Source organism: Pipistrellus kuhlii, unplaced genomic scaffold (genome assembly GCF_014108245.1).
Source record: "Pipistrellus kuhlii isolate mPipKuh1 unplaced genomic scaffold, mPipKuh1.p scaffold_m20_p_17, whole genome shotgun sequence".
NCBI lineage: Eukaryota > Metazoa > Chordata > Mammalia > Chiroptera > Vespertilionidae > Pipistrellus > Pipistrellus kuhlii.
This window is the reverse complement of record NW_023425482.1, coordinates 17,557,292-17,579,292: the sequence shown is the minus strand read 5'-3', so window position 1 is coordinate 17,579,292 and position 22,001 is coordinate 17,557,292. Positions and strand designations below refer to the sequence as shown.

The 22,001-nt window shown below is 50.6% G+C and overlaps 1 protein-coding gene across 2 annotated transcripts; it reads right to left on the bottom strand.

The window, feature by feature from the left end:
- Window positions 1–3,364: 3,364 nt before the first annotated feature.
- DHX38 (DEAH-box helicase 38) lies at window positions 3,365–21,903 on the bottom strand. Of its 2 annotated transcripts, none has more exons than XM_036440453.2 (27): window positions 21,763–21,903; window positions 18,964–19,305; window positions 18,459–18,643; window positions 17,700–17,801; window positions 16,770–16,917; window positions 16,495–16,613; window positions 16,259–16,335; window positions 15,616–15,771; window positions 14,901–15,062; window positions 14,571–14,678; window positions 14,122–14,234; window positions 12,269–12,406; window positions 11,749–11,935; window positions 11,419–11,604; window positions 10,917–11,057; window positions 10,465–10,575; window positions 10,267–10,383; window positions 9,963–10,070; window positions 9,552–9,664; window positions 8,628–8,836; window positions 8,355–8,509; window positions 7,540–7,695; window positions 7,311–7,445; window positions 6,993–7,118; window positions 6,410–6,505; window positions 5,126–5,247; window positions 3,365–3,834 (listed from the first exon to the last, which is right to left on the bottom strand). In XM_036440453.2, the coding sequence occupies exons 2-27, from the start codon at window positions 19,284–19,286 to the stop codon at window positions 3,750–3,752; spliced, it is 3,678 nt and encodes a 1,225-aa protein (XP_036296346.1). In that variant the 5' UTR covers window positions 19,287–19,305; window positions 21,763–21,903; the 3' UTR covers window positions 3,365–3,749. The 2 variants fall into 2 exon arrangements, with proteins under 2 accessions (XP_036296346.1, XP_045438679.1); XM_045582723.1 differs by having other exon boundaries at window positions 21,634–21,874.
- Between the last annotated feature and the right edge of the window lie 98 nt (window positions 21,904–22,001).

Genomic DNA, 22,001 nt, shown 5'->3' with positions numbered 1-22,001 from the left:
AGCGCCCTCCCCTGGGTATCATTCCCACACGCCTCTCCGGGGACAGTGAGTCCCCCTCCCTCCCTCTTGACCTGGATCAGCTCCTATGAGAACATATCAAGGTCCCAGCCTACTTTGCAATACGCTGATGTTTACTGAGTTCTGTCCGCTTCCTGCAGTGGAGAGAGCCTCAGCACCTTACCTCCCTCTCCAGGCCCAAACTCTAAAATAAAGACATGCGCACAGCAGTCCCGGTTAGCTCCTGGCATCCTGCAGACCCCTCTGGCCCCTCCAGCCCCCAGCAGTGTGTTCACCGCTGCTTTCTCTGGATTCTAATAAGTATAGGCCTCTTTCCCATTTATAGGGGTTATCATTCCCAAAGCGAGCTTCTGGATTCATTTATAACCCATCAAGCGATGATTAGCTCCTTTTTTATTCTTCCTATCTCTGTCTGGAATGTAAGAAGAAAAGAAAAAAAATCTAAAAACCTTCAAGAGGAAAGTAACCCTGAGGTGCAAAAGAAAGGCCGAGAAATAAGTGATGCATTTTCCAAACGGAGGGGGAGAAAAATCGCCATCTGCTTCCTCCCTGGCCACCACATTTCATTCCTCCTCTGAACAGTTTTATTTTTCTCCCCCAGCCAGCTCAATACAAGTAAAACTGCATTATAACAAACTCCAAGGGCAGCTAAACTATTTTATGGTGGTAGGATTTTGTTAAACTGAGTACATGTCTAGAATTTCTATGTCTAATCTGTAGGAAATTGAGAGAAATGGCTACGAAGGTAAAGTAAGCGAAAGAAGTAAAAGAGCTTGCGTTTCAGGGTGGAGGGGGAGGGAAAGCGAAGGAAGAGACCCACTAGTTGGTAGCAGTTCTTAACTAACCTCCCTCCCCAGCCAAACAAAGGCCAAGAAAAGCCACTGCTCACAGCGACAGAACTGGGGGAAGGCAACCGCAGGGGTGAGAGCACACCTGGTGTTTCCTCTGCGGTGGGTGTGGTCTGCTTACGCTCTCTTGACTGTGCTCCCCCATTTGACTTAGAATAAGGATTTCTTTTCCGGAGAAAACAGAGACGGGAGAGCCTGGTACTAAGAATAGTTTCCTGCTTCTACCCTGTGGGCCATTTTACTTAAACCAAAGTTCCGTGTCATTAAAATTCTCAGTACAGTCTCCCTAAGAAGGCAATTTTTTTTTTTAAAACATTTTATTGTACAAAGAGGTTTTCTACAGGTTGGTGAAAGTGACAATATCTGGATACTCTGAATATTGTACATTGTCTTAAAGTTGTTTTTCACTTCCTGTGGGGTGATTTCACTGGAGCCAAGCAGGTAGCAAGGGAGTTACGGGGAGCAAAGGTGTAGCGGAGCCAGAAAAGCATCGTGATGCCACCCAGCTGCCTGGCCTTCACACAGGACACGGGGCAGGGAGGCTGAGTGTGGCCTGCCTGTAATTCTTTAAGCCAGAGCTGGGGAACCTTCTTTCTGCCAAGGGCCACTGGATATTTATAACATCATCCAAGGGCCATACAAAACTATCAACTTACAAATTAGCCTGCTGTATTTGGTCAAACAATTAACTAACCCCGAATGCCTTGGCAGGGCCTGACCAAATGACCTTGCAGGCCTCACAGGGCCCGTGAACCAGACCTCCCCCAACCCTACTAAACAATTAACCAAAGTTAGTTACTAAAAAGTAGTTTAAACAGCTGACATTTAAAAAAAAAAAAAAAAAAAAAAAAAAAAAACAGCTTCTGTATGATACTTAATGATGGACACGCGTCATTACACGTTTGTCCAAACTCATAGAATATGCAACATGGAACGTGACTCCTAATGTAGACTGTGGACTCGGAGTGTAACGATGTATGGGTTCATCTAGGGCAGTGGTCAGCAAACCGCTGTGCAGGCTATTAGGCAGACTCAGGTAGAGCCTGGGAGAGAGGAGCCTCCCTCATCTGGAGGCACCCAGGTGTGCCAAGTGTCCCTGGCCAGGGGTTCTTGCTTTTAAACTAGAAGGTCAGATTGGGACCCATGGTTTTCAACACCTCTCCAGCCTCAATTTTCTTCTCTAAAGACCCTGAAGGTGAGTTTGTGACTTGTCAGAGCCAGTTAATAATAAAGCATGAATTGGAAACCTTAATCTTTTCCCTTTTCTGTTGCATCCCAAGCCCAAGCGTGTAGATTACATCCCAGCTTACTTCTCTCCACAGAACAGATAGACAACTACTGCTAACCCTTCAACCCAGGCAAGCACCCAGAAGCCCCCTCTCCACTGCAGAGCTGCGAGAAGTCAGTTTCACCTACATTCCCCAATAAAGGCGGTTAGAGGTAAAACAAAACAAAAAAGAAAAAGAAAAAAAAGAATGGAAGTAGAGGTGTAGCTGGTGCTGGCTGGTAAAGTCTGGCTTCCAAACTCATCCTTAAAATTGATTTAAATTCTAACCTATAATGAGCTGTAACAGATGGAAATTCAAATCCCAGGAACAGAGTGGGGAGGGGAGTGGAACTGAGTCAGCAGTGTGAGCCACACACCTTGGGCTCTGGCTGAGGGCTGGCCAGTGTCCAGTTGCTTCTTAACCCCAAGCCTGTCGGTGCTGCGGCCCCAACACAGAACCTTGCACCCTGTACACGTGGGCCAAAGCCCAAACCTAGGGAATCACAAAATAAGGACCTTGGGTGATGCAAAAGGCCAAACACTCAGTTACCTCAGCAGACTTAAGAGGCTGCTTAACAAAACACTAGTGATTCCAACATAAGGATCATTTATGTGTTTATTTATTTGTTCATTTAATTTCCGAGAGGATGGGAGAGGGAGAGATAGAAACATCAATGATGAGAGAGAACCAATGATTGGCTGCCTCTTGCATGCCTTCTACTAGGGATCGAGCCCACAACCTGGGCATGTGCCCTTGACCACAATCAAACCTGGGACCCTTCAGTCTGCAGGCCGACGCTCTATCCACTGAGCCAAACCGGCTAGGGCAAGGATCATCTTTTATATGAAAATCAATAAGCAACATTTTACACTATTTTCCATCAATACACAACTCTTACATTGGCCAACCGTCTCCCCCCACCCCCCACCCCCCGGCAATACACACACACTCCTTAAGGAGGGGCAGAGGATGCGCAGCCACTGACCTTCACTCCCCGCCACCCTCCAGCCTTAGACCAGCTTGGCACTGGTGGCCCAGGCCACGTTCCCTGTCAGCTGTGTCCCATTCTCCCAACCCCTCCTCTGAGAAGCCCTGTCTGAAGAAGAGAAACAAGAAGAGTTAAGGTTCTAGCAGGATCCATTCAAGTCCAGTCAGGTTGGGGTCCTGCCCATGTCCTCTTTATCATGTGATTTAAGGTGGCAAGGGAAATCGGAACAGTCAAAAATGCAGTAACATTTTACAAAGAATAAATTTATTTCCAAATCCTGAATTATAACCAAATTACAATTCCCTCTAGGTCTGTTTTGCGGCTTTACACAAGAATTTTAAAAAAAAAACATAGTCAATGGCCAAGTCATTTATACACCAAGCGTCCTGGGGACAGTTTATTTGGACACGATGGGTCCAGCCACCTCTCGCAGCTTCTCGCTGCTTTGCGGCCCAGAGCTGCACGGAGGCGCTCCTTCCGCCCTGGCAGAGCCTCGCCCTTGGCAGGAGCTTCCCTCGGGGCCATCATGCACAGATGAAAGCACACAGATGGAAGGGTGTTGTCAGCAGGCCCGGGTGCTCCAGCCACTCAGTCCCTGGCTCCAGCCCCTGCAGGGACAGCCTCGGCTCATAGCCCAAAGCGGGCTGGCGTGCGGCGAGGAGTCATGGGCTCCCCTTGCTCTTTCCGACCCGGAGTGTAGATCTTTGTAGCCCTGGAGCACAGAGAGGGTTAGGAGTCACACTGCCGCTCACTCCAACCGGGATACACAGCAGGACGGGGAGCCTGAGGCCTGGCTGTTTCGAACTGGTGTGTGAGCAGGCCTCAGGCTGAGGTCTTCTCCCTGGCACACTGCCACTCCCCTTGCCTTCCCCATTTGTGAGTGGGAGCAGAACAGACCACCTCGTTCGAAACCCACTAAGGAATGTTGTTGTAAGATAGATTACTTAATAACTCCTTTCACATCCCCTAGGTGAGCTGTGGTACAGGTAGCCTTCCATCCACTCACCAGGCTACCACTCCAGCTGTGTCTTAGACTCGGCTGGCTTTGTCCCCATTCTTCGGGGTACTCTCTAGAGCCCTGGGGTTTCCTATGAATTGGAGTATCTCTGTGATTCTTGGCAGGGAGGGCGGGCCTTGGGGGTGGCTCGGACCACAGCTAGTGGTTTATGCCAATAAGATGATTTAAGACTGGGGGCCACCAGGCCAGAAAAGCCAACCATGTCATGAGAGGGCTGTGCTTTGAGCCCAGCCTCTGGGGAGGGAAGTGGGGCTGAGGCTGAAGCAACCACTTGGCTGCTGATTCAATCTGTGCCTATGTATGAACCCCTGAGCTTCCCTATTGGCAATATTCGGTGTGTCCTGTCACACACCAATGTGCCGGGAGGCTAAAGCAGCCCTGAGGACAATGGTGAAAGTTTTACACTGGGAACTTTCCAGGCCTCATGCTATGCATGTCTCCCTTTAGCTGGTTCCAACTGGTATCCTTTTGCTATAATAAAACTTTGCTGAATTCTGTGTTATTCCAGCAAATTAGCATGTCTGAGGGAGTCTGTGGGGATCCCCAAATCTGTGATAAGGTGAAGGGTGACTCTGGTATCGCCAGCTTGCAGCTGGTGTCTGAAGTGAGGGTAATCTTGTAAAATACTGTGCCCTTCCTGTGAAGGCAGACTTAACACCAGCACCAGCACAGATGCAGTCCCAGGCGCTGCTCCCTCACCAGTGTTTTCCAAACTCAGCTTGTCGGCAAAGCTGATACCTACCCTGCTGCTCCAACCCCTCTGACCCCGAAAGAACATGACAAACAAAGATCGGGGATGCTGACCAGCACCACCCTATGTCAGGAACTCCATGTCTCCAAACATGACCACTACCAACTTCTGTCCTCTACACATTCAACTTTTCTTAAATTGTGACCCTGTATCAGGACCTAGTCGGTCCCTCCAGCTGGTCCCTAGGACTTCGAGGGGGCTCCCTCCCAGCCAGGGTCCCAAGTCAAAGCTCACTTGACACTGCCCAGGGGGCTGCGTTTCTCCTGCTCCTGCCGCCGTGCTCGCAGCTGCTCCTCAGCCAGCGCCATCTCCTCCTCCATGGCCGAGGCTTCCTCTTTGGCCCGCCGGCGGTTCTCCTAGAGACGGGGGAGGCACTGGGAGTCACTGGGATCAACAGGTAAGAAAGACTTGTCTGTCCCTTCTCCCTGCTGCAAGCCAGGTGCTGTGTAGACCACACAGCTCTCAGAGGCGGGGCTCCGTGGCTGCCTCCCTCAGCACCAAGGCCAGAGCCTGCTTCTCTCACTGATTCGGGATAGACACTGGATGATGCAATCCTAACCCTATTCCGTTATGCCTCAGCACTCCGTTCAGTAAGTACTTATATTTCCTTATGACGTTCATGACCATGCTAGGAAGCACAGGAAACGGGGAAGACGTTACCTCTGGCTGAAACACTCAGACATAAGGAAGATATGTGCAGGTCCAGAGTGGGCAGGACCACACTTGAGAAGGGAAAACCAAAAGCCCCACAGCATTCTGCAACCCTAAGTAATGGATCAAGGTGGTGGCCATCGATGACACTAAGACCGTGCGGAGATGGAGTGAGTCAGGAGTTAGAATGGAGGGGGCAGGTGGAACCTTCAGGCGAGCTCAGCAGCATTGTAAGTGGCAGCACCAGGCTGACAGGACTAACCAAGTGCCACCTGCATTTGTGCATCCTTGCTGATCAACTGACCCTGAGTCTAATCAAGGCTTTAGATTAATTACTAGTTCACAGAAAGTACATGGCATAGAGGCACTCATTCAACACCTTAAAGAACTAATCAGCCCAATTCAGAACAGGGAACATTCTACAAGATTAATGGTCTGGTTTCTCCAATAAATCAATACCACCAAAAAGGTGGGGACAGAGCCTTCTCTAGAATAAAAGACTTCATACATATAATAACAAGTTTCAATGTTTGGATCCTAATTCAAGCAAATTAATTATAAAACAATCTTTGAGATAAAAGAGTAAATCTGAATAAGGACTAGAGACTTAGGTGACACTTAAGACTTAGATGATTAATGCTGTTGAGTGGTACTGGCATGGAAGTTACATTTTAATTTTTAAAAATCCTTTTAGAGATACAAAGTTCAGGTACTTATGGGTGAAAAAACATGTCTGAGATATGCGTTAAAATCTTCCAGGAAACAGTAAGGAGGGGGGATCAGACGGTGACGTGTCTTCAGTACCAGGCTGAGGGGAAATGGATGCCAGAGGCAAACAGAACCTTCATGGGAGCACAGGAACCTTACCTGACGAGTCTTTCCGGCCTGTTTCACACTGTAGAACATGGGGCCCAGCTCCGCCAGCCACTCTCCGTCCACAGCAGTCACGCACTGCATGTACTCCTACAGGCAGACCACAGAGTGGTGATCACAGAGGGCAGAGGCTTCAGGCTGTCCCTCCCAGGGTGGCTCCACAATTAGGAGCTCCGTGGGAAGGGCCCTGACCCCCAGCCCTCTGAGGCTGACATAGGCAAGTGAATGTTAATCCCTTCTCCCACCAAAATGTCTCCATGCTTAAGAAAAAGCTGCCTAGTATCCAAGAGAAAAGGCTCAGACCCTCAAAAAACCATTCTAATGACAACACAGGGGTTGCTTGTCCCAGGCAGTAAGCAGGAAACATTCCTGCAGGCACAGCTAAGACCACTGGAACTAAGAGATTAACTCTGTGCAAGTTTCCCCAAACCTTCACCTAAAAACCATCCTCAACTCCCCTCAAAGCAAGGCATGTGATCTCAAGCCTCCCAAGGTCAAAGCTCATCCCAGGAGGCAGTGAAGGGGCCCAGCCTAGCCAGGTGGGCCTATGTCATGCAGGCCGCCTCGGAAAACTCACCTTGGTGGTCATGACCAGCTCGTGATACACTATGTAGTCTGGGGTGTAGCCCATCCCAAAGAGGGAGCTGGTGGGGTGCAAGTGGCAGGGCATCCCCGTCCGGATATTCACGTACTCCCCGATTCCCTGGGAAGAGACACAGCAGATGGCCACATCAGGAAGGCGCTGCTCATTTGGGCAGCTAACCTGTCCCTTTAATAAGACCTCCACACAGGCTTGTGGGGAGGCCCGCATCTGCAGGATTGCACAGTGAGAAGAGAAGCACTTTCCCAGGAACAAATATCAGGCCAGAAAGGGGCCAAGCTCCAACAGGCTCACCTTGAGCTTGGCTGCCTGGTGGAAATAGGCAGCACAGATGCACTTCCTGACGATATCCCAGTCGGTGCCACAGGAGGCCAGACTCATCCTCTGCTGCACCATGATGTCCTTGAGCTGAGCCCGCACCTCCCGGACCTAGAGCAGGACACAGGTAGGCACGGATGAAGCCCCCTTCCCAAGCCTTCCACCCCTCCATCCAACATCCCGCCTATCTGGGGCAGCGCCGCACCTTCCGCATGGCCTTGGCGTGGATAAAATGATCGTTACACCAGATGGTAGAGTAATTATTGTTCTTCCACTGAAGGTAAACATTCAGGTAGGTCAAATGGTCACTCTCAGGGACAGCAAACTTCTCCCGGATTTGATCGCTCTCTTCCTCTCGGCCCTAGGAAGGAAAAGGGGACCTCTGAGCACAGGGGAGTCCAGGTCCTACCCACACACACACCACTTCGCACACATCCACAGAGAGCTCTAGCAGTATGAGGAAGATTAGGTAGTTCACAAAACATTCATCCTTATGGTGAGAATTTAGGTACAACTATTCTAGGATACAAAAAATGCTCTTGCAAATGTTCAATCCTTTCCCCTCACCTTGACCCCAACCTGCTTAACTGAAAACAGCAAAGTCATTATTTAGAAACCATGACTCCTATCCCTGCATTCCATTTTTTCACTATTTTTTATGCTCATCCAAGGGTATTATTGATTTGAGAGAGAGAAAGAGAAAGAGAAAGAGAGAGAGAGAGAGAGAGAGAGAGAGAGAGAGAGAGAGAGAGAGAGAGAGAGAGAGAGAGAGATATCGATAGGTTGCCTCCTGTATGTGCCTGGACCAGGTATCAAACCCACAACCTAGGTATATGCCCTGACAAGGAATCAAAACCACACCTTTTGGTGTATGGAATGATGCTCCAACTAACAGCCACCCAGCCAGGGCTCCATTCCATTTTAATAAGAGAGAAACTACTGCCCTCTCTAATCCTTCTCGAGCCCATAACTCCCCTGAGGCTTCTGGGAAGAAAGGAGAGCCGGCCGCTATCTCCGCACCTTGGGCCTGTAGAAGATGGCTGGGACCGAGAGCATGGAGACAATGAGTAGGATCTCAGAGCTGCAGCCCATGTCACAGGACACAATGAGCATCTTGGACAGGGCTGGGTCCAGTGGGAACTCCACCATCAGCCGCCCAGTTGAGGTCAGACCACCTAGGAGAGAGGAGCAAATCCAGACGTTCAGACGTTCAATGAACACAGTCAGGTATAGAGGCAAAGAACCAGGCACCACCATGCAGGAGGCCTTGCCCGGCTCCCGGGGCCACAGCACCTGTGTTGTCCAGGGCTCCAAGGATCCAGAGCTGATACATGGAGTTGAGCATGTTGTCCTCCGGGGGCGGGTCCATGAAGTGGAACTGCAGCAGGTCCTGCACCCCCAGGGACTTGAGCAGCAACACCACGTTGGCCAGGTTGGTCCTCTGGATCTCGGGCACCGTGGTGGTCAGGAGCTCATTCTTGTAGGCGCTCTGGGTGTAGAGCCTGCCAAGGAGAAGACCGAGTGCCACTGCACCTACCAGCACACCGGGCAGAGCCCTCCAGCCGCCTGGCTGCCTACGCTGTAGTGCCGCTCCCTCAGCTTCCACTGTCTGCGCACCCCGGACAGCCAGGACAGAGGCAGCCTCAGGTAGAATTCCTCACTTCCTCCCCGCCCCTCCCACTTGCTCTCTGAATTGTGAATTTCCGCCTATTCAAAACTCAGTCTTGCCAGCTTATTCTTCTGCTAGAGGGTCCTATATGCTTGTTTCATTTCTGGAACCAAAGAGCCTAGAACTAGAGTTTTCACTGGGTTTTATTTTCTTCATACATTCTGTATTTTCCAAATTTCTATAGTGAATACATTATTTCTGAAAATTAGGACCAAAAAAAGAATAGTTGGAGATGTAAAAAAAAAAAAGAACCAATGATGTGTGTAATTTGCTCAGATTTATCCTCTAAGGGGAAACATGTTGTAATTATTGGTCTTCTACTGCAAGCACATTCAACATAGGTCTGCCTGAAACCCAAAACTGCTTAGACCTCAGAGCTGGAAAGCTCCTTCTTCCCCTCAGCAGCGAATGATGAGAGGACCAACAAGTGGCAGCCCCACCTCAGTCCCCAGCCTCTGCCGGACCGCAGTCCAATCCCGCCCCCCAGCCCTGGCCCCACACGCAGTCCCAGCGCCGCCCCGGAAAGCAGGCTGGCACAGGGTTCCTACCTGAAACACTGACCTGGGCCCGTCCTGCCAGCTCGCCCCGACCTCTGGTTGGCGTTGGCCTGGCTGATGGGGTAGATCTGCAGAGCATCCATGCCAATCCTGGGGTTGAAGACCTAGGAGGAGCAGCAAGGAGCTGATTAAGGTCAGAATGAGGGAGGAAAGGAAAAGGGAGGCAGCCTTGAGACAAAGACAATCCCTGGTTGTTACACACTGCAGAGCAGTGTCTCAGCACACAGGCAGGATCAAAGGATCAAGCACAAAGCTTGTTCAAAACTCAATAAATGTTAGTCTTTTAAACCAACACCACTCCATGTGAATCCCTCATAGGAGAGCAGAGGACCCAGAGCCTGCTTCCCACCCGACCAGGCTTTGGTGAGGGCACCGGGCACCGGCGCCTGTGTCTTCTCTTACCTTTAATTTGCAATAACCCGAATCAATAACAAACATGATGCCGTCGACAGTCAAAGATGTCTCAGCAATGTTGGTGGCAACGATACACTTCCGCACACCATCGGGAGCCTAGAGCCGGGCAAGGAGGTACAGGGAGGGAAAGCTGTAGACCTTCAGGTAGCAAAGACCCCCCTGAACCCAAGGAAGCATCATGTCCCACCCCTGACAGAAAAGTAACTCCTGCTCTCTCCTGCCCTGCTTTGTGAGAACTCAGGAGGACCCAAAGGTGAGGGCCCAGGACAGACAGACGTTCTTGCTGCCGCACCTTCTGGAAGATTTTGGCTTGGAGGTCGGAAGGCAGTTGGGAGTAGATGGGCAGCACGGCCAAGGCGGGCGCGTTCTCCAGTTCTTCCAGATGTTCCACAATCTGGTCTGAGGTCACCTGAGGTCACAGCAACCATGAGACACTGAAGGCGCACACACAGGATACGCCTGCCCATCACGGTCCCGACAAGGCACGCACCTCTATGTCCTCCTGGCCAGGCATGAAGATGAGGATGTCCCCAGGGGCCCCCGACAGGTGCACCTGCAAGGACTGCTTCACTGCGGCCTCCACGTAATCCTCCTGCGGGGTCTGCAACACCAGCCAGGGACAGCGTCAGAGCAAAGTGTCGAGGGAAATGCAGGCCAGGCACCTCTCTGGGAACCAGTGGCCCAGGCACTAGTCTAGGGCTAGAGACGGCAGACTTTCAGGGTTGCCACACCTGCAGATGAGCTTGGCTAACCCCGGGGCCCCATACTTCCACTCCAAAGGAACAATAAAACAAAACATACCCAAAGCACAGGCCTTTGGCTCTGAGCCCTGGAGCTGCAGGCTGCCCCTGGCGCCTCACGGTACCCACAACACCTTTCCCAACTCAGTATCCTATCCTGCGCCCTCCAACTTCTCATCAGAGCTCAGGGTAAGTTCAGTACCTTGCTGAAGAGGATGTCAACAGGGAAGGTACGGCCAGGGATGTGGAAGATGGGAACATTCCCAAAAAAGGAAGCAAACTTCTCCGCATCCATAGTGGCTGACGTGACAATGAGCTTCAGGTCTGAGCGCCGAGCCACCACCTAAGAGAAGAGTCAGGCAGAGGCTTCCCCATAGGTTTGGGACCCTTGGCTTCCATCCTCCAGACTCATTAATGAATATTATTCCCAAATGAAACAGAGCCGAAGCTGACGAACTGGCACATAGATACATAGCAATCCTAAAGACCGAACCCATGGAGCCACAGCCATGAGAACGTGAGCCACTCGGCTGAGCAAGGACAGAATTAACTCCAACAGCAGGTCTGAGTGCAGCAACCGAAGGCCTTGGGACATTCTGGCCTGAGAGACCCCCCACTTCCCCAGGCTCGACCCCGGCCCACCGAAGCTACCTGCTGACAGCGTGCCCGTCAAAGCCCCGTGGATGCAACCCCGCAGCCCTCACCTCCCGGAGCAGCCCGAAGAGCACATCCGTGTTGAGGGAGCGCTCGTGCGCCTCATCCATGATGATGGCACTGTAGTGATCCAGGTCTGCTTCCCGGAGGGACTCTCGGAGCAGGATCCCGTCGGTCATGTATTTGATCAAGGTGTTTTCTGAAGTGCAATCTTCAAAGCGGATGGCATAGCCCACCTGGAGGTCGGAGAGAGAGTGCTCAGAAGCTCTGGGACAGCTCACCATTGTCACACTCCGTGCTGGGTCCAGGCCATAGCAGATCAGCTCCAAATAGACAGGAACTACTGGGTAATGTCTACAGCTCAGCCCTCGCCCACTCACCTCCTCACCAAGGTTTCCGCCCATCTCTTCACTGACTCTCTTGGCCACCGACATGGCCGCCACACGCCGGGGCTGGGTGCATCCAATCATCCCGTAGTCCGTGTAACCGTCTTCATGCAAGTACTGGGTCAGCTGAGTGGTCTTACCACTGCCCGTCTCCCCAACCACAATCACAATGCTGTTATCTCTACAAGGGAGAGAAGGCAAAGGGCAAATCAGCCGGAGGGGAGGACCACATCCAAGCCTCCAAAAAGATGCTGCCATCTCCTGTCCTGCTTCTGGCTGGCCAAGGTGCATGCCTGCGTAGAGAGGAGGATTTCCCTGGGAAAACAGATAACCCCTGAAAGGTCTAAAAGATGGTGAGGTTCAACAAGCGAACAATAGCAAAACAATGCCATCTTGCTTGTTTTCCCTTCTCCATCAGACGTAATGCCCCAAAGGAAAAGAACTACCAAGAAAACACAGGAGCCAAAGGAGACACCAATTTCAGGGCTGGGATTCCCAGGCCCTGGGCCGTTACCGGATAATAGTGAGCAGTTCCTGCTGCACAGCGAAGATGGGCAGGTACTGCCTCTGCTCCAGAATTGACTTCTTTTTGGCGAATTCACTGCTGGCCTCGCTCTTTTTCTTCATGTGATCCGCAAACTTCTGTTCTGTCCTGAGAACACACAGCAGCCTAAGCACCCTGAACGATTTCTCACTTTTTCCTTCCTGATCAGGTTTCTGCCTTTCTTCCTACACCCAAGAATGAGGACTGCTTCAACAAGACCTAATAAACCTTCAAGACACTGGAGCAGCCTAAAGAGAGTCTGAGATGTGCTCGCCACCTCCAGCCTAAAGGAGCAGAGCTGCTGTGTGAGAATCATCATTCACCACACACCCAACGCCTCGGTCAAACCTGCCAGTCTGTAACTCCTCGGGCTCAGAGGAGTTACAGACTGGCAGGTGGGCAAATCCTCTGCTCTAAAAATGAGTTCAGCAAGAAGAGGAGATGAAATGACAAGTCACTGCCTTACATAGAGCACCTGGGGCAAGTTCAGCACAACCCCTGAGGAGCTAAAAGGAGGAGTCATGGCTGCAGAGGCCAGACCTCCAACCTCCTCTCGACCGGATGGCACAGTCTGTAAGGCTTCATTCCAAATAATTGTGAGAACAGTCGACCTAATATTTACCCACTTCTCCTAAAAGCCTCAAATATCTGACACATGTACACATCCCAAGACTCAAAAGCACTATGTAGTTTTCCCAAGACTCCACAGCAAAGACACCAGCCCAATGCTACGTGAGTCCACACAATCTTCCCCCACCGCCTCCCAAGACTTTTCCTTTGTCAGACCTACACCACGCTTTGAAAAGCTTCCTACTTCTAATTCCCAGTCGCTCCTGATCAGCTAACAAGCAACCTTTAAGGGATTACATTTTCTAGAAACTAACAAGAGCTGGTCAATAGTATCAACTTCTTGCCCTGGCTGGTGTGGCTCAGTTGGAGTATTATCTCATACACTGAAAAGTTTCATGTTCAATCCCTGGTCAGGGCACATACAAAGGTTGCGTACAGGAGGCAACCGATCGATGTTTCTCTCTTTCTCCCTTCCTCTCTCTAAAATCAATTTAAAAAAATAATACCAACATCTCATTTAGGACACGTCTCACCAGGGTACAGAGAATTATTAATTCAGATGACAGTTCCATAGGGCTTCAGAGTGTTTAAAGGACGAGCTTCACAAGAGACATGTGAGTCCAGCCCCCTCCCAATGTGGGGATCCTAATAAGCTCTTACCCAACATTGCCTTGGATACCTCCGTGAACAGAGCAGGCACTACCTGGTAAGACAACCCTTTCTATTTCTGAAACTGTCAAAAACAGTTCTTCCTTATGTTGAACTGAAATCTAAGGGGGCACAGCCCACTTTCTCCCACCAAACACCTGAGAGGCACTTTAGCAGAGTGGCTAAGAGTGGGCTCCTAAGCTGGACTGTCTGGGCCTGGGCCTCCCTCTACCATTCATCAGCTGGGTGACCTCTAACAAGTTACTTAACTTCCCTGGGCCTCATTATCCTCACATGGAATAGGAGTAACAGCACCTATCCCGTGGCATTGTGGTGGGAATTCAGTGAGCAAGTAACTGAGTTAAAGTTCCTTTAACACTGCCTGGCACAGAGGAAGCTCCTGCAGTAGTAGCAGCAATAACAACAACATCTAGGGAGAGTCGAAGATGGTAGAAAAGAAAGACCGGGATGAAAGGTCCGGAAGAGACCAGAAGACTCAAGGTGACATCACTTTCAGATTCACAAGCCCAAATCCTATCAGTTACAACGCAAGGGCCCTGGAGGGCCTGCTTTGGGGGGAGCCCACTGCTGACCGAGACTCCTACCTGTAGTCCACTTTACCATCTTCTGTTAGCGGTTTATCTGGTTCTTCCTCTTTTTTGACACCCATTATATCTCCCAGCTTGGTTCCAGCCAGTTCCCAGTGTTTGTGTTGAGCCTGAAAAAGACACGAAGAGTAAGTCTGTACCATCCTGTGAAACGACTGTGTTCAGGTAACCAATCCCACGTTACAGGCTTCCTCCAGCAGCAGGTGGTCGATTCCCACAAGATATTCCATCTGCAGCCTTAGGCTCCCAAAGCACCTGGCCCACTGGCTGGCCCAGCAGAGGTCCTGGTGGAGGGACGCAATGCCCTCCGCCAAGGACTGGTTCTTGCTCTGTGAGTGTCCTTTAACCCTTTAACTCCCAAAAGGAACACTACCTATAAGCTCTAATAAGATTTTAAAAAGAAAAGAATATGCAGAGTCCCCAGCCACAGAAGACAAGAAGCCAACCTTCTTGCGTTCCTTTTGCTCCCTGTGCTTCCGCACTGTTTGACTGCCTTTTCGAGCAATGATGGCCAGGTCGGAAGTGGCATCCTTGACGGGAATCACAGGCTCTGGCTGCAGGAAGTTGAGAGAAAGAGAAATTCCCACGGATCATCAATCTCAACAAGAAGGTCCATTTCCCAACAGCCCCAGGAAATGAAAGGGGTGGCTACCCTATTGTGATGGGGGCATATTTTGCCCTTTCCTTCCTTCCTTCCTTCCTTCCCTCCTTTCCACTTCCACTTCCACTTCCGGTCTTTCTGAGGTTTCTTGCCTCCGGCCACGGGGGAACCTCACCTGCTTGGTGAAGACGATGCGCCCGTCCAGGAAGGGCGGCACCAGGTTGTGCACCATCAGATGCACCTTGGCCGCGCTATCCTCTTCGAAGTCCTCGTCCACCTCCAGCCGGTGGACCACCCCGCTGGTGAGCATGCGGTTGGTCTCCCAGCGTTCGTTATCCTGTAAGAACCCAGTGGGAGGCCACACTCAGAATGAAACCAAAGGTGGTTCGGAAAGGTCACCAGGCAAGTGCATGCAAGACGTCCTGACAGAGGGCCCTGGGGCCGCAGCGATGTCACAGGCCTCTCTACCCTGCAGCTCCTTAGGCAGAAGAGTCGCTCATCCCAAGTCACCTGCAGGCCTTTCTCCAAGAAGTGGCACTTTCTATCTCAGCCAGAACTTCTACCTGGACACTCAAATGGTGACTGTCCCCAGCCCCATTCAAAGACTCAAAAAGCACAGACCACAGAGCCAAGCCCCACCCTACCAGTTCCCATCAACAGCACCTCTCAAGGAAATACTGCAGAGAGAAAAGTTTTAACTTGGGTTTTTTTAAGCTACTGTCAAGTTCCACATACTCGCCTCCTCCACCGCTAGAGAGTCACGGCTGCTCGTGGCACTTCGGCTGTGCGGACACTGGCTGTGCTGCCATCACCCGCCCATGACCCGCTGCTGCTCCCAATGCCCCCACTCCAGCCGAACCTGCTCCCACCGCTGTAGGCAGCAGCATCACCTCATTGATCTGTCTCCGCTGAGCCGAGATGCGCTTCTGCTTCTGCTTATGCAGGTGCTGCTCCCGCCTCCTCACGTAGTCCTCGGAGGAGTAGGCCAGGGGGTTGTGGAACTCATCGTATCCCTCATCCATCATGTACCAATCCCGGTCGGCTTGCTGCAGTGCAGGAGACAAAGCACAGGGAACAGGGAACAGATCACGTTTATGCACAAGACATGGCCAGAGGGGGAGGAGGTGTGGAAAGAAGTCACTGGTGCGGGGGAGCAGCCCTGTGAGAGGTGCACGTCACCCCACTCTGAAATGAGCCTCTACGGGAGACTACAGTGACCGACTACATATGTAAGACTTCCCACGGCAGTTCGTCATGTCAGCACTTCTCAGATTCACCACATGGTGGCACCAACACATAACTAGAGAAGTTGGGTGGTTCCTGCCTCAGGTGAGACTTTTCATTGGGAGCCTCTGCCCCTAGATTCCAGAGCTTTGGGCCTGAACAAGACTCAGCTTCCCTGAGAACATCATCAAAGTCCAGCTCCACCAGAGTGTCACTCGTGGCCGCTGTGCTCGGACACATCCTGTCACTCATTCCCCGATGGATGGTCACCATCCCTCACTCAGTCCCTCAAAGATAAAAAGTTTTTACCCTCTGGTCATCCTCCCATTGCTGCCGCTCCTCTTCTGTGTCAAATGAAATCCCTTCTTCTCCATCCTCACGTCTCGCTGAAGGAGAACACGCAGAGGTGAGACCACACAACCCCAGCTTATCCCCAGTGGCCACCAACAGATCTGCAAGGTGCACAGCTCCTGAGGCACAGCTTTGCTCAGCCTGACCAGGGGGAGTGACCCTGCCTCCTACCGCCTACTCCCACACAGCCTTACGTCGGCCCCTGGACAGACGCGGGGTGGACCCTAGGTGTCTTCTGTCATCAGCCCACTCATTGTACTTGTAGGATGGGGTTGGCAATGGTGTGTCGTCCGAGTACTTGCTCCTCACAGACCTGGGAAACAGTATAGCCAGCATCACTAAGCGGTCACGAGGCTGAGACATGGCCCTGAGCTGCCACCTGGTCTCCCAGCCCGGAACCCTTTGTCCTCATCCCATCCACCCACACCACCCACTCAGGGAAACTAGGCTGCTCTGCCCAGAACATCACCTATCCCGATCTCGGCTGGACGGCCGGTGGCTCCGTTCAGAATCCCGATAGGAGGGAGTTGGGGAGGGCGACTCCCACTGGGAGCGCCTTGAGGAGCCATAGCCACTGTCCTCTTCCTCCCAGGTAGACCTTGACGGGGTGGCTGCATCTGGGGCGCAAGAAACAGATCCATAGGGAAAAAGTAAATTAACCAGGACATGGCTCTAGAACTATTAACTAAAAGTCAACTTCCCAAATTTATTTTACTATTTATAAACTTTGTACCTATTTGTAATGAATAAGATGGTTCTGACAGTTTTTAAAGATATCTGCGTTTTGCCCTGGCTGGTTTGGCTCAGTGGATAGAGCATCAGCCTGTGGGCTGAAGGGTCCCGGGTTCGATTCTGGTCAAGGGCACAAGCTCGGGTTAAGTGCTCAATCCCCAGTGCAGAAGGCAGCCAATCAATGATATTCATTCTCTCTCTCTCTCTCTCTCTCTCTCTCTCTCTCTCTCTCTCTCTCCTCCTTTCCCTTCCTCTCTGAAATAAAAATACTTAAAAAATATATATATATCTGCATTTTAACAGTTCAGTTTTCATCTGTGTTTGTAACATTTCAAGGAATTTCCTATTTGTCTCTGCAAACATAGCCCTTCAAATGTAATTATTTTAATGGCTCCTCTTCTGCTCTCCTCCAGCTCCTATTCTTTCCTGCCACTTGGGAAAGTGGCCATTCAGTAAGCTGCCCCTCACCTTAAAGGAGCATACCCATCTTCACAGAGAGGTCCAAGGCCTTCCCACCCAACTCAGAACCAGAGAGTCCTAGAAGTTCATGATGGAATCGGGAATTCCCTCTCTGCCCACAGCAGCTCCACGGAGGAGGGGAACTGCTCACTCTGCCCTTCATACGCCTGACCCCTCACAAACCACCACCAGCAACGGCTCGGTCTACCTTTAGGTCGGTGTCTCGGGCTCTCTGGTTCATTTCTCCGGCTGCGCTCTGATCCTCCATCCCGTTCTGATCGGCTGCTGTGCCTGCTTCTATCGCGCTCATCTGCCAAGAGTCACAGGCAGAGCTTAGAAAACATGTGTCCCATCCCAACTTCCACCCGTCTTCACCCTCAGGACAAGACAGGCCTTCTCACTCACTCACTCACTCACTCACAGGTACAACCTGCACTGCTCTACTACCATCCAAGGGCTCCTGACACTCACAACCCCCATTCTTTCAAGGGGGAAAATAGTTACTGGCTAGAAAGTTTCAAACTCACAGTAACAGTTACTTCCCTGTAAGAATTCAGAAAATTCACAGTTACAAGTGTATAGTGAGTAGCTGCTGAATAGTTACAAGTCTATTAGCTGTATAACTTAAACAATACTAAGCAAAGCCAGCACTGGACTGTGTCTAACTTTATTCCATAGCACTGTCCTTGCTCTATCAACTTTGGTTTCTCAGACTTACTACTCACTACCACCCAGTTTCATAATAAAAGGAAGACCACACATTCAAGCATAGCAGCTATGTTGCAAGTAACAGTTCTTAAACTGCCTGCTATTCCCAATCCCAACAGGGTCAAAACCAATCAGAATGACATTATGCAAATAGGGCTCCTTAATTTAATGGGCATTCTAAAAACTCCTGCAACAGGAAAGATGCTGGCATGTTCATTCAAATACTTAATGGGCTATGGTGCCATGCTGGGCAGTCTACCTCTGTCTCTCTTGCGGTCACCATCTCGATCCCGTGATCTCTCCTTCCGATCCTTTTCTTCTTTGGACGAGGCATAGACACCATGTTCCCGGCGCTCCCGCTCTCTCTGCCGACTACGTTCCCAAAACTCTTCGCTCACACCACCGGGATGGGACGGAGTCTCTACCCGAGCAGAGCGATAGTGTCTGAAACAGGGAGGGCAACACGTAAGGAGAAAAGCCTTGCCCACCTCTGGCCGTGCCCCACAAGTGACCTGTCCTTTTCCACGTTACCCCGTGGGACTGCAGGCTTCCACATGGCAACAACCCAAAGCACTTCTCACCACACCGTGTGCTCGCTGGTCTCCTTTAAATGTTCCCCACAAATCTGAAGAGCATTCCAGTTCCTGCCTGCCCTCCATATTTATTATAAAAATAAAATAAATCCAAGAAACTGAGAGATAAATGTGGGGCATTATTTTCTGGCCTCCATTGCCATGGAGGTCAACCCATCCTAAGGCCTTTACCTGTCTTTCCGGCTACCTCGACCAGACTGGTCACTGCCGTCCTCCTCACCATCCCTCTGGTCGTCCTTGCTCTCTTCCCAGTCCTTGTAGGAAGACACTTTGGATTTCTTCTTGTCCTCCCCATCGTCTTTCTCCTCTCGCTCCCTCCGTTTCAGGGAAGCCAACAAGTCCAGTCCCAGCAGGGAAGGGCGGGGAGCAGGGGCCTTAAAGACATGCTGCTCACTGGCTGCACTTTTGGTCTTGCAAATAAGACCGCCAACCTGAGAGTCGCCATCAGTGCCTTCCAACCTGTGGATGGAGGTGTCTTCACTGGTGTCCTCCATGATAGGCTCTGGGATTTCCCTGGAAGGAAACAAACCATTTGACAAAGGACATGAGAGGGGGAAAGGCTTAGATCTGCTGTATCCTAAGGTAACTGTAGTCATAGGTACATTTAAGACCAGGATTTCTTAAGTACCTCCTCCCATCAGGTCACTGACAATCTCAAAAGATCATCCTACTCCCACCTCCACACACATAATATACACACATTCACCCCAAATGCCAGGATCCAAGACAGCACCCTCAGGCCCCATGACGGCACACTTATTAGATCATGATGACATCCATAAAGGGAAGATCGGGATTTGAAGTCAAAAACTCAATTAGATATGAAGTCAGACACCTCAGTTGGAATCCAGGCTCCTGATTATTTTCTATCTCTATGAGTGTAAGCAAATAACTTAACCTTTGGTTAGGCATAATTTCTACATCTATAACAAGGAAATACTTTTTTGCTCTAATCCATGGACTTCTTGTGAAAATCAAACAAGAGAGAACATGGAAAAGCTCTCTGTAACTGTAAACAGTTACGTATATGTGATTGTTACATTCTATTCTTTGCTGGGCTATGCTGGGTCCCTTGCCATTTTTTTTACGAGTTCTTCTACCTCTCCCTCCCTTTCAACTCACAGAGACTGCAGAGACATTGGGGTACAAGGCTACCATCTATGTGGTCCATACTTTACTGGCTTTTTTGGGGACCAGTTGCATATAGAACTCAAACTCTGTTTAAAAATAATCTATGTCCACCAAAACCATTGATGAGAAGCACTACGTTAGCAAATGGGTGTTTCTGAAGAGTATTTATTTAGGTGGCTGTAAGATTTCCTGGTACTCCACTTGTAATTCCTCTTTACCTCCCATTATACACTATCACTTGTGAACATACACCAGTTCTGAGCGCCTGGCTTGGATAATTCCCCTCATTCCAACAAGTCAGTGAAGCAAAGGAAGTGTCAAGGAGCAGTGAACCACCAGAACCCAGAATAGTTTTCACAGTTCTAATGTGCACAGCCCTACAGGGACAGAGTCAAACAGACTAGACACATAATATGGACACAGAAACAAGAGCTACGTTTTGAAAAACATCATCAGGGCCCTGGCCAGTTTCCTCAGTGGTTAGAGCATTGGACAGCCAACTGAAGGGTCATGGATTTGATTCCTGATCAAGGGTCAAGGGCCAAGGGCACATATCTGGGTTGTAGGTTGTCTCACCACAGTCAGGGCATGTGCAGGAGAAAACCAATCGATATGTCTCACATCCATGTTTCTCTCTTTCTCTCTTCCTCCCTCCATCCTCCTACCTTCCATTCTCCCACCCTTCCACCCTTCCCTATTCTGAAAATCAATGGGAAAAAATATCCTCAGATGAGGATTAACAAAGAAAGAAAAGGAAGGGAGGGAGGGAGGAAGGGAAGAAAAAAGGAAGGAAAAAAGGAAAGAAGGAAAGAAAAATGTCATCAGGTAGAAGAAAGAAGGAAAAGCTGCATATTGATGACATCTGGATATACCCGTGAGAAAATCTAAACAAGAAGTGTTTAAACAGGCTCTGCTCAGAAGTAGACTAAACTAGAAAATATACGCCTAGAATGCCATTCTATGCAGGAGAAAGAACCTTGACTTGTCTGTCTTGCTGATGCTGTAATCAATGTCTAGCAAAATAAACGTGTGATGAATCAATGGATTAATGAATTTCAACTGGTTAAAGGAAAACAGGGAGTGAACCATTTGGAGAGACAGCAAGAGAAGATACCAGCAACACTAGACGAGGTGTCTGACAGCAAAACATAATTAGCTGCTGGGATGAATAAGGAGTTAAGGGGCTGGATACTGGAGGAGGATTAATGACAAAGCGGCTATATGGGGTATGAGGGGGTTAAAAAACAATGGAAAAAAGAAACTGGATTTACTCATTGAACAATTATTCATTCAGTACCTTCCCTGAGCCAACCGCTGTTGTGGGAAATAGGGACAGAGCAGAGAACACACCAGACAAAAATCCCCGCCCTCTTGGGGTTAACATTGTGGCAGAGATACAATGTGACAGAGAAGAGGAAGACACAAGGGCTCAGACGTCCGTCCGTGTGGGAGTGGACTAATGCGGAGGCCCAAGGAAGGGTGACCCCGGGAAGCATCCCTGGCCGCAGTGGCCGCCCCAGCTCTGAGCAGAACAATGAGAAAAGCCCGGCCAGACAGGAGGACCCGCGCGCATCCCTAGGGTAAGACAAGCTGAGTGACAGGGACCACGCTTTCCAAGCCCGGGCCCGACCTGAGCGAAGGACAGACTCCCGCCGCCTGGAGCCGCCATGATTGGCGGAGGGCAGGTCCGGAAGGAAGGGGGACACTCACCTCACCAAGCCCGACTCTCGGGAGGTTCTGTCCCTGACTCCTGGGCGCCGGCGCCACCACCCCTCGCTCAGATCGCCTTAGAGAACCAACACCAGCACCTTGAAAGCCGCCATTATTGTCCCATAATACCTTGTGTGGCCCCTTCTATCCGTCCAGAGAGACCATAGAGAGCGACCCGGAAAATGCCGGTTCCTGGCTCCAAGCCCGGGACATAACGCGACCAGGCCCTCCCGAGGAGAGTGCCCTCCTCCGGGACGCTGGGCGCAGACACTTCCGAGTCTCGCAGCGACCAACCACACCGGCCTGAGAGGCGAGGCCCCGCCTCTGGCCCAAGAGGGTGGGAGGGAACGCGAGAGAGGCCGGGCATG